This window comes from Rattus norvegicus, chromosome 6 (assembly GCF_036323735.1).
Source record: "Rattus norvegicus strain BN/NHsdMcwi chromosome 6, GRCr8, whole genome shotgun sequence".
NCBI classification, from domain to species: domain Eukaryota; kingdom Metazoa; phylum Chordata; class Mammalia; order Rodentia; family Muridae; genus Rattus; species Rattus norvegicus.
Window position 1 is genome coordinate 82608489 of NC_086024.1, and position 11899 is coordinate 82620387.

The 11899-nt window shown below is 41.5% G+C and overlaps 1 protein-coding gene across 36 annotated transcripts in view; it reads left to right on the plus strand.

Moving 5' to 3' along the window:
- Positions 1 to 11648, plus strand: part of Mia2 (MIA SH3 domain ER export factor 2) — a 97739-nt gene extending 86091 nt beyond the window's left edge. For 23 of the 36 annotated variants that reach the window (XM_017594453.3, XM_017594450.3, XM_008764680.4 and 20 more), the window contains 5 exons: positions 2694 to 2852; positions 6658 to 6774; positions 7912 to 7970; positions 9991 to 10225; positions 11113 to 11648. In XM_017594453.3, coding sequence (XP_017449942.1) covers positions 2694 to 2852; positions 6658 to 6774; positions 7912 to 7970; positions 9991 to 10225; positions 11113 to 11276 — 734 coding nt within the window. In that variant the 3' untranslated portion in view covers positions 11277 to 11648. Of the gene's footprint in view, positions 1 to 2693; positions 3787 to 6657; positions 6775 to 7911; positions 7971 to 9990; positions 10226 to 11112 lie in introns of those variants that run through there. The other 13 variants (XM_008764679.4, XM_063261379.1, XM_063261386.1 and 10 more) reach the window with 3 other exon arrangements.
- Positions 11649 to 11899: the final 251 nt, after the last annotated feature.

An 11899-nucleotide genomic window follows, 5' to 3' on the forward strand; every position in this document is an offset into this window, starting at 1 on the left:
TGCCAGCAGTGAAATACTTCCTCTAACAAGGCTGCACCCACTCCGATAAGGCTGCACCTCCTAATAGTGCCTCTCCCTGGACCAAGCATACCCAAACTACTACAGTGGCCATCCCAACTGTGGCACACAGTGTAATGCAGGTGGCCCTCTCAAATCTGACATGCAGTTCAGTGCAGGTGACCATCCCAACTCTAACAAGCAGTGTAGCACAGGTGGCCATCCCAACTCTGTAGAGTGCTCTGAATGCCAGACTCTTTGGGTATATAGTACTTAAGAAGTTGTGAATTTTAAAGCATCTTATATTGCAGATTTTAGATTTATGATGGTCATCCCTGAAGGTTTGTAGTCACAAGTCAAAAAAAAAAAAAAAACAAAAACAAAAAACAAAAAAACCCATACTATATAGCAGTGTAACCAGCATAAAATGTGCTTTTATGAAACAGGATCAGAATATAGAATTTTCTAAATATATATCTAAATATATATAATACATATTATATAAATTAACATTCTTTAATTGTAGAAAATCAAAACATGAAATCCTTACTCTCCTTTTTGAATCATGAAAGACGTCAGAAGCGTTGTTTCCTACAGAGTTTTGATGTGGCCATTTCAGGAGGCCTAACTTTTACTTATACTTTGAGAAACTAAGCCAGGGTTGCTTGCTTTTTCTGTATTTCCATAGCTACATTAAGTACATGAACTGCTAATGACTGTCTCTAACCATTTATGTAAGTGATTTAACAAACTAAATGTGAGGCAGAAACAAAGGCGACTGTAAAACAGCCAGCTAAATGAAGCAGACACCTCACGCTGAGTCCACTCCTCTCCTGAGTCTCCCAGGCAGCAGGTCCTTCTGTTGAACCCAACACCACTGTACGTCTCTTCCAACCTTAGTCTTTGGAGTTGGCTTCACACAGTGAGGATATGAGTTTCCCAGGCTCCCCGGGGTTCACTGTTGCAGGTGAAGCAGCGTGTTTCCTCTTTGTTACCTTCTTGGCCCTCAGTTTGCTCTTCTGAGTTGTTTTCACATCCCAGCTCCTGAGTTGGGTGCCAGCCCTGGCTCACCTCAGAAAGAGCTTTCTTTGCTTGTGTGGGTTTTGAACTGGAAACTTCGAGGGAAAGCGATTATGCCACAGACATAGAGCCCTAGGGGGTTGTATTGAATACTTCAGAATGGGGTTTTGTTTTGAAGTTTACATGTCTACATTAAACTTTGGGCTTAGGGCTGTTAGTCAGTGCCACCACCGTTTCCACTTCAACTTATAGAACTAAGTCATGTCACATTATATACCTATAGCAACATAGCTGCCACATAACATATTTGCCATTGCACTTTAGTGATTTGTGATGTTTCTGTACAATGTTGCCACATTTCATTAATAGAATAGTCATTAAGACAAAGTTAATTTTGCATAGCACACATGGGTAGCAGCTAGCTATTATCAGCATATTATCCTAGAAATAGGGCTAATTGGCTAAAGTAACTCACTGGAAGCTGAATTGTATAAGTCAAGGATTGCTTGTAGTCAAATGCTTGTTTGAAATTAGAGTAAAAATTACATTTCCTTTCTCCTTTCCTGTTTAAGTACTTTTCTATTTAATCGCTTTTAAGTGACAGTGTGTTTAGATTATTCGCAAGGTTGTTTCTTATCTATTCAAAAAGTTACAGAAGCTCTTGGTAAGTACCTTCAGGCTTAAAATCTTGATTTGGATCACTTTTCCTATGACCAGTGAAAGGAAAGAGTGGCTCCTTCTACTTCCTTTTGTTATCTTGAAATTTGAAAGCTTGAATAAGATTGTATATAACGAAAACAAGGATTTTTAGAGAGTGGATTATATATAACTTGTTCTTAAAACCCTTTAGCTCTTGTACTTTTAGGTTTGCAGTGTACCTGGTAGTCTGTGACTCTGGTTCTCTGGTAGCAAGTGCTGAGGAGAGCCGTTTGAAGTCTTTCATTAAGGCCTGTGCACTTCATTGGAGATGCGCTCCGCCCAGTGGACTCCTGAGTGTTCTCCCTTCCTAGTCTTCTCATGAACCAATGAGGGGGAGAAAGCTAGAAGGAAAGATGTGGGAATTTTCTAGAATGTATAATCATAGTAGGTTAGAATTAGAAATTCGATTACAACTTGTGGTACAAGTTTTGGCCTCTTAATGTCAGTGTAATATACTTGCAAAGTCTGAAAGTGCATGATTAGTAGCAGAGTGGCTGGGAGGTGTGAGGTCTAGGACAGCTGGTTCACATCAGGCCTGAGCTACAGAACCTCCTCATTCACTGCTGCCATTTTGCTTAGTGCAAGTTTTTACAGTTTACTCTCCATGCCTTATTTTTCAGATTTAGTATTTATTTATTTAACCACCGGATGTAATTATAAAGTGCTGATGGTGATAATGCTTAAAGATGCATTTTATAGGCAAGTGTTGCTAGATATTTATTTACTTATGTGTTTTATGCATGGGTTGACCCCAGAGCCTTGTGTTAGCTAAGCAATGCTCTAATCTCTGAGCTATACACCAGCTCATAAGCAAGTATTTGTTTATGTACATTGTAAAATTATTTTTCCTGTTTCTTAGAAATGGTTTTGGTAGAAGCTTTGTTTGAATTAGTATTTACTTTTAAAAACTGTCTTGATTTTATGACACCTTTGTGACACTTCTTGAGATAAACTAGATTTGTGTTTTCTTTATTTAGGCTCACGAGGCCCTGAGAACCTTCTGGACCATCAGATGAACACTGAAAGAGGAGACTCAAGCTATGACAGGTTATCTGATGCTCCTAGAGCACCTTCTGACAGGTCCCTGTCACCTCCATGGGAACAAGAACGCAGGATGACAGCCCATCCACCACCAGGTGTGTGAAACAACAGTCCTATCTTAAAGTCAAGATACATTTTGGGAATAAGAATAAGTCTAGAAAAAAGAATATTAGGAGGTGATGGTTTACATTAGAAGAAGCTTTTCCTTATTGTTTTTGTTGCTTATAAAAGTAATAACGCTTATTTTTGAAAATATGAGTAGTGTAGGGATGTATAGCTAAAAAGTAAAAATTTTGGGGTTGGAGATTTAGCTCAGCGGTAGAGGCCCTGGGTTCGGTCCCCAGCTCCAAAAAAAAGAAAAAAAAAAAAGTAAAAGTTTCCATTGTAATCTTAACCATCTTGCCCAGAATGAATGAATGAATGAATGAATGAATGAATGAATGAAAAAATATATATTTATTTATATTAAAAAATATATATACATATATTTTTCCCCCCACAAACATAGCTGTTGAAATTCTCTTACTGCTGCTGCTTGAACTCTCAGTTCTGCATCCTGGAAAGGTGCCCAGAAGATACTCTCTGAGGCGACTGGTGTTCTGGTGGGCAGGGGTCTCCTACTTGGGAAAGAGGGAAGCATCCACCTTACTGAGATATGAGCAGATCCCAAGTATGGCTTGTCTGTAGACAGGGTCGTCTGTGGATGGCAAGGACAGAGCTGTGACAGCAGACTGGGTTCCAGAGCCTCATCTTCCTCTGCTGTGGCCCTCCCCGACCGAGCTTCTTGCTCTCTGCACTGTTCAGCTGTCAGAGCTGTTTCCTAGGGGTTTCTAACACTGGTTGTGGCTGGTTGAATCCAGGCTTCTCGATTTGTGGTTGATCTCTGGCTCCCCAGTTAGCTGTTTTACATAGCTTCCCTTTCAAGACAATGCTCAGCCTTCACCCTCCAAATTATTAGAGAGGAACAGGATAGGATTGCTTTCTAGTGCCGACTTCTGCTTAAGAATCACTCCCCAAAACCTGCATTTCTGTTTGAGTCTTGTGAACACTGTGGGTCTGCCCTAATTTAAGATGGTCAGTCCCCTCTTACCTGGGATACCTGGCTAATCTTTTGGATGAAGCTTCTGCTTCCCTTACCCTGCCAGAGCCATATGACTGGAACCATGTTTGGCTTGGCTTCTTTTTGATAACTTATCCATTTAGCAAAACAACCTGTAGGTTCCCCTCTAGGGACCGTGAACTTCCCAGCCACAAACTTTTGAGCAGTACATTGCATTAATTCCCTTCTGTAAAGCAGGCCTCAAGTTCAATCAGGAAATGGTTGGTCATTCCCAAAAGAGTTATGGTGCTATTTGGCCAGTGGTGTGTCTTCCCTGGACGGCTGTTCCTGTAGCCTGCAAAAGCCATCTTATATTGGTGACTTTTCTTCTCCGGTGGACTACATGGCACCTTCTGGCACTGTGAAAGCCAGCCTGTGGGAAGAAGCTTCTAGGTCAGTTTGAGTTCTCTCTTTCCCACAGCAGAACTGTGTTCTTCAGCGACCTAGCTGTTACTATAGCAACAAAGTTCAGTAAAGCCCTTTGACCCCACTTAATTTTTACTCCCATTATAATTGATAATCGGCTTTTCTTGTTCCTTGCATATACTTTTCTTAAAACACCAATCACACAGGCAGTGACATGGCTCAGGAGGTAAGGGTGCTTGCCAACAAGCGTGAAAAACCCAAGTTCATTCCTTGGACCCCACATGGTAGAAGGCGAGAACTGACTCCTGAAAGCTGTCTTTTGAACCTCCACACTCATGCCATGGCATATGTACACATGTGCACACACAATATAATGAATGTTTTAAGTAATCAGCCACATTATATTTATTGGTTTCTATTGCAGTTAAACTCTAAGAGCGTATACTAAGACCTATGTATTGCCGCACAATAGGCCCCAGATTTAAGGAACACATTGCTTTTCTTAATGGAGGGCAAAATGTTTATATTTTGTTAAGGAATAAAGTCTGAGTTTCTGATATTTTGATGTACCTTAGAAGCAAAACACTAATGTGTTCTCTTGAGACCTGATTAAGAACGAGTTGTTTCAGGTTTCTCCACTTAATTCTTCTGTCTCATTAATCCCATGTTTGAAGAAAAAGGGGGTGTTGTGTTTACATATGAGGCTGTCTATTAGCTCTTTGCTAAGATCTGAAAGGTAGTGTAAGTGAGTTTTAGAGCTTCTCCTTAGTCACATCCCCTTACTCTTGGGAGCTCATTAAATACCGTTTTCTCCATTGGCTCTGTTTCATCTAAGTGCTCTCCTTGGCTTTGTGCAGGAGAGATGTTCCAGGTCGTCTCATGTGGTGACATCAGAAGAAGAGTGACACTAATGCTGAGTTTAGCACTTCACATTATGAACCCCTGCCATGGAGGAGTGCTGCTTACTGGCTTGCTCTCCAGGACACCTGCCAGGGTTGGCAGCACACATGGTGGTCTAGGCCCTCCTCCATTGATCACAGAATTAAGAAAATGCCCTGAAGCTTTGCCTTCAGTCAGAGCTTATGGAAGCATTTTCTTGACTGAGGTTCCCTCCCCTCAGATGACTTTAGCTGTGTCAAGGTGGCACAAGATTACCAGGCACAAACTGAGAACTACATAGCCCACTTTCTTTGTTTCAAGAGTATGGAGTTGATATCTTCATAGCATTCTCAGTAAGTCTCCCATCACCTGCCAAGACTCCTTGTAGTTTCTTCCAGAGTGCTGAATTCCACTAGGAATGAAGAGGTTCATTTCCCCTTTCAGTGACCATGACTGTGACTGAAGGAGAGTTGGCCGCAGAGGCCCTCGTTTTATAGTTAGTGCACAAACGTGTGTGCAGATGCCCTTCGTCTGAGTGGACACCTTCTGCCTACCAGTTGAGACACACCTTCCTTCAGTTTGGAATAAATGCTGTAAATGTAATTTTGAGGGGATTACCTTCGCCCCGGGGTGTTTTATGCCATTGTAGTCCATTTTAGCTCCTGAATAAAAGACACGAAAGACTTGTTATTTTTTATTAACAAGCTTCAGGCATTAAGCTGAGCAGGTTCTGAGCTAACCCAACGAGGCTGCTACCACCCAGCAGAATGCCCTGTTATATGCCCTCTGTTTGCCCTGGTTGGTTCTCCTCCATGTGTGTCCCCAGGCTGCTCTCTCATCCAGACCTCATGGCAAATCCCCCAGGTCCAGCTCTCTTCCCTTTTTTTAGCTCGGGTCCTTTTCTACTCTGTGGTCGTCGTCGTTGGGGCACCCTGACTAGAATCAGAAGTCCCACTCTGTCTCTTCTGCCCAGCTAAGTGGCTGATCAGCTCTTTAGTAACCAATTAGAGGTGATGGAAAGCAGTTTTTACATAACTTTAAGACTTGGCCATGCCATCTTCCTGGACTGCAAACACACACAATGCACAAAACCATCCAACAGAATGCGAAACCAGAATTCTCAAGTTAGTGAAGGTTTGAGCACACGTGATGTCTGCAGTATTTTTGCCATGGTGGCAAATGTGACTCTCGTGCTGAATTTCCTACTCTGCTCTTCCTTCTCACTGAGGGTCTGCTCAGCACTTTCTTTGACATGTTGGTGTGGTTTCCTTGAGGTAGTTAATAATTTGAAGGTGAAATGAGTAAGTTGTTTCCACAGATTCTGTCTTGTTCAGCATTTCATGTGCAGATTCAACTTCCATTTATTCAGTAATTGAAATATTCAAATTCTAACATGTCAGAGTATGCCAGGATAACTTCTTAAATTGTTAAGAATTAATATATTACAGGTGCTTACCTGTAATATAGGTTCACAGTTTTTGTTTTTAATTTTTGGATGTAGAGGAAATGTCTAAGCATAAGTAATTAATGAAGACATTTAAAAAATTATTTTTTAGGCCAACCATATTCTGATCCAGTGCCACAAAGGCAAGATAGATTTTATTCCAATTCTGGTAGACTCTCTGGGCCAGCGGAGCTCAGAAGCTATAACATGCCTTCCTTGGATAAAGTGGGTAAGAAATACTACGTGTGTGTTTGCTTGTGAGTGTGGGTGAATGTATGCTTGTGTATGATTAAATTGTGATGGTCTAGAGGACTGGGAATTGAGCAGAAGGCTGATACAGTTACTATGTCAAAGAGCTCTGAAGGCCAAAATCTCTTTCCTGAATTTCCTGATTTCCTGTGTTTGTATTTCTTATTGTCTTTTAAAAAAAAAAAAGTTTTATGCTCTATGTGAGGGTGTTTGGCCTGCATTTATTTCTGTGCATCATATGCATGCCTGATGCCCGTGGAGGCCAGAACAAGCCGTCAGATTCCCCTGAACTAGAGTTACAGATGGATGAATGCTGCTGTGGGTGCTAGGAATCGAACCTAGGTCCTGTAGAAGAGCAGCTGGCCATCTTTCCAGTCCTTCTTTGTTGTATCATATTACAGGCATGTCATATAAATGAAAAGGTTAAAAAAAATAAAATTAAATTAAAAATAAATAGCAAGCAGAAAAAAGTATGTGTTGAAGGTTAGTTTGGGTACCATGATAAGGGTTTTGCTACCTCTCCCTGTGATACAGACTTTTCTCTGTTCCATAGCTAAGGTCTCATTGTTTTCAGTCCATTTACATATAGCTTGTTTTGCATTCAGGGATGTTAGGTGGCCACACGACAATGGATGTTTGTTGGGACCTCTTTGACTACCACTGAACCACCCACTGAAGGTGGGAAATGTGTGTATTTACTGTAGCAGAAAGCACACAACATTAAGAAAGAACAAAATTCAGAAATTTCAGTTTTCATTGTGCAGTCATGGGGTTCCATAAGGAACTTTTACAACAAAAGTTTATATTGTATACTAAGGGGATGGAGGGCAAACAGGAAGGATGGGAAGTTGAGGTACTGTCCCCCAAGAAGTTCCCTGAGGAAGATTGCTTAGGAACTAGCCGGAAAGGTCATCACAACACTGCGAAAGAATGTCTGTTTTATTGAAATTTCCACAGGCCTCAGGCTGCTCTTGGGACCCTAATATGGAATAATCATGTCAAGTTCTTCTCTTGAGCCAGCAGGGGTGGGGAACACATCAGTGTCATCCGGTTCTGTAAATAGTCCAGGAATGGAAGCAAGAACTCATGAATTTTTTTCCTTTTTTTGTCTGTCTAGATGGGCCAGTATCCTCAGAAATGGAATCCAGTAGAAACGATACCAAAGATAATCTTGGTGTAAGTATTGAAAATTAAATTCTACCCTACCCATGTATCATAACCAGTTTCTTGGTTTTACTAGAACAAGGCTAGAACTATTCTACTTTGTGATATCAATATATTATTAAAACATACTTCTACTTAGGATTAACACTGTTTCCTTCCTAGCTATGGTTTTCTTTCACCTATGGTGAAATATTACAAATCACAAGCCGGGTTTTGGTGGTGTATGTAATCCTGTCATTTTGGAAGACCGAGGCAAGAGGATAGTGAGTCCAAAGTCAGTGTGGGCTATATAAGGAGATGTTGTCTCAAAAAGCCAGATAATGGGCTGGAGAAATGGCTTACAGGCTAGGAGCACTGACTGCTCTCCTAGAGGGCCTGGGTTTCCAACTGCATGATGGCTTACAACCATCCTCCACTCCAGTCCCAGGGGATCTGAAGCCCCATTCTTATCCTCCAATAATTGTACATGGCTATGTATGGAATGCAGGTAAAATACTCATACACATGTGATAAACAAAACATTTTTAAAAAAACAAACAAGAAGAGACCTGACAGCTCCCTCCTTAAAAAATAGCATGAATTTCAGATGGGTTTTAAAGCCACCTTACTGCTGAACAAAGTCTTATTTGAATCTTAAAGTATGTTTTAGTTTTAAAACATAACATTGATTTTGATCATTTTGAAACTATCAGCATCTTTTTTTCCCATTAGTTTATTCACTTTATGTCCTGATCACCTAGCTCCCCTCTCCTCCTAGTCCTCCCCCTCCCCCATCTCTGAGAAAGTGGAGATCACCACTGGACACCAACCCACCCTGGTACCTAGGTACATCTTCTCTTATTGAGGCCAGACAGGACAGTTCAGTTAGGGGTACAGGATCCACAGACAGGCTGAAGGAGACAGGTAAGCCCTGACTCCGACCCACGTGACGTCCAAGCTCACATCTGCCACATGTGTGAGGAGGCGTAGGTCTAGCCCAGGCATGCTCTTTGGTTGGTGGATCAGTTTCTGAGAGCCTTCAAGGGTCCAGGTTGGTTGATTCGGTTGGTTCACTTGTGGAGTCCCTATCCTCTCCGGGTCCCTCAATCCTTCCTTCAACTCTTCCACAAGACTTCTTGAGCTCCATCTAATGTTTGGCTGTGGATCTCTGCATCTGTTTCAGTCACTGTTGAGTGGAGCCCCTCAAGGACAGTTATGCTCGGTTCCTGTCTGCAAACCTACCAAAGTATCATTAATAATGACAGGGGTTGGTTCGGTCCCCAGCTCTGAAAAAAAAAGAACCAAAAAAATAATAATAATAATAATAATAATGTCAGGGGTTGGTGCTTGCCCATGGGTGGGTCTCAGGTTGGACTGGTCATCAGTTGACCATTCCCTCAGCCTCTGCTCCATTTTAATCCCTGCACTTCTTGTAGGCAGGACACATTTTGTGTCAGAGGCTTTGTGGGTGGGTTTATGTCCTTATCCCTCCACTGGGAGTCCTGGCTGGCTACAGGAAGTGGCCACTTCAGGCTCCGTATCCTCCACTGCTAGGAGTCTCGGCTAGAGTCATCTTCATGACTCCCTGGAGCCTCCTCTATCTCTATCCCAGGTCCCTGGCAGGTCCTGGAGATGCTCTCCCAGCCCCATTTCTGTTCACTCGGCTGGTTCTCCTTACACCCAATCCTCCCTTTGTTCCCCTTCTCATCTCCAAAATATCAGTATCTTAACCTTTTCTTTTAACATGTGTTTGACAGTAGTGTCTTTAAACTTTTTAAGTGTCTGTTTTGATATGCTTGACCCATGCTTGAGTTTTAGGTGAGCTAGGTAGACTATTAACTACCATGATTAAAGTTTTCTGTTGAGTTAGTAAAGACATGTTAGCACATAGCTCATATGCCGGTGTGGAAACTGAGTCTGCTGTGCAGCTTTCTAGAGTCATGGACCACTTTCGGCATAGGTGCCTACAAGCTCTCTTTTATGCCTAATGTTCCCAGGAAAGGAGCTGTGAATTGCGCCACGTTACTGACTGCTGGTTGTCACTCTGTTACAGAACTCTAATGTGCCTGATTCTCCTCACCCCACTGAAAGTGAAGCAGCTGGCCGAGGCTTCATCCCACCACCATTTCCCCCAGTCAGAGCCCCATTGTTTCCAGTGGATCCAAGGAGCCAGTTCATGAGAAGGGGCCCCTCTTTTCCCCCACCTCCTCCAGGAAACATCTATACAGCTCCTCGAGATTATTTTCCACCAAGGGACTTCCCTGGACCACCACTTCCTCCGTTCCCAGGTAGGCTTTTTTAATAGTCTGTGCATATGACAGTTTATCTGGGCTTTACTTCTAGTTTGGTCCCTGCTGCTATGATACACACTAACCAGAGCCACCTCGGGGGAAGGGAAGGGTTTGTAGCGCACAGGTTATAGCCCAACATCAGACGGAGCCAGGGCTCGATCCACCTTAGCTAACTTTTAATTTTACTGTATTGTGATAGTTCAGAAAACCGCTGAATTTACAAGCAGTTTTAAGATTAAAATTATGTGTATTTCATTTGTTAGACATGTATTGTGGCCGACTAAAATGTTGTAAGATCTTTTTCATAACAGTTCCTAAGTGATCATATTTATTTAAAATCTGTGATCATGTTTGGCTATTTGTAGAACCTACTGAAATTCCTTAATACCCTTACATTTTAAAAATAAAAGTAATTTATTGCTTTTACAGCATACTTTAACATTTGGAACCCCAGATTTCTACACAGTAAATCGTGTTTTCAAGTACTAGACAAGAATCAGCTTAGGTGTCCTAGATAGTCACTCTGACCTCATCACTGGTTTTAAAGTTCAGGTTTAAGGCGAATCAAAATGAATTTTGTTTGGGAAGTTTTAAGGTGGTCCTTGGTATATAGGAAATATTTTTAGTAGAATATCAAGGTTTTAAGTCTTGAGTGTATCAAAATCTTGTATAGCTGCTAAGATAGGACAAACATACCCGAAATTAATGATATTCTTATTAATCCTGTGTTTTTGAAGAAGTACATTTTTCAGTGACAAAATTAATTCTTGAGATCAAGTATTCTGGTATGAATGACTGAATATCATAATAGCTACTGGAGCTGGTAGTTTAACAAGTGTGCGGTACTCAGTTTAAACTTCCAATTTACTGATCTCTTTGAACAGGGAGAACTGTGTACGCACCAAGGGGCTTTCCACCTTTCCTTCCCCCAAGAGCTGGGTTCTTCCCCCCACCTCCACATCATGAAAATCGGAGTGAGCTCCCGCCAGACATGAGTCCGCCTTCGAAAGAACCTGCAGCTGACCCTCCAGAAACACAGGAGACCTGACCGTGTTGGGTCTGTCGGCAGTCATTGCCTTCTCACTTTCAGTTTAAGTAACTGCCGTTACTTACCTGATTATATTTTTGCTCAAATTGAAGCTTAATGGAATTATAATTCTCAGGATAGTATTTTGTAAATAAAGATGATTTAAATATGAATCTTATGAGTAAATTATTTCCATTTTATTTTATTTTAGATAGTAACTATCTTACTTTGATTACCTCATCTATAGTTATGCGGTTTTATATATGTAATCTCATAGTTGGGGACATCTCAAACTCGAAAGGCTGTGTCTTTATACCGGGAATGTGTTCACCATGGTTGTAGACAATGTAAAAGTAACTATGTTTAATCAAATAAAATTTTAATTGATTTAAAGTCTTGTTTTGTATTGATAATAATAAAACTAGTCTTCCATAGTATGGTTCCATAAATTAGTCTTTTGACCTGTACCAATAAGTCAGTGGTTCAGAAGTAAAGCATTTGAGGCTGGGGAGATGGTGGCTCAACGGTTAAGAACACTGGCTGCTCTTCCAGAGGATTTGGGTTTGGGTCACGAGTTGGGGAGTTGGGGAGTTCACAACGCTCTGTAACTCCAGCTCCAGGGGCTCAGTGGCCTCTTCTGACCT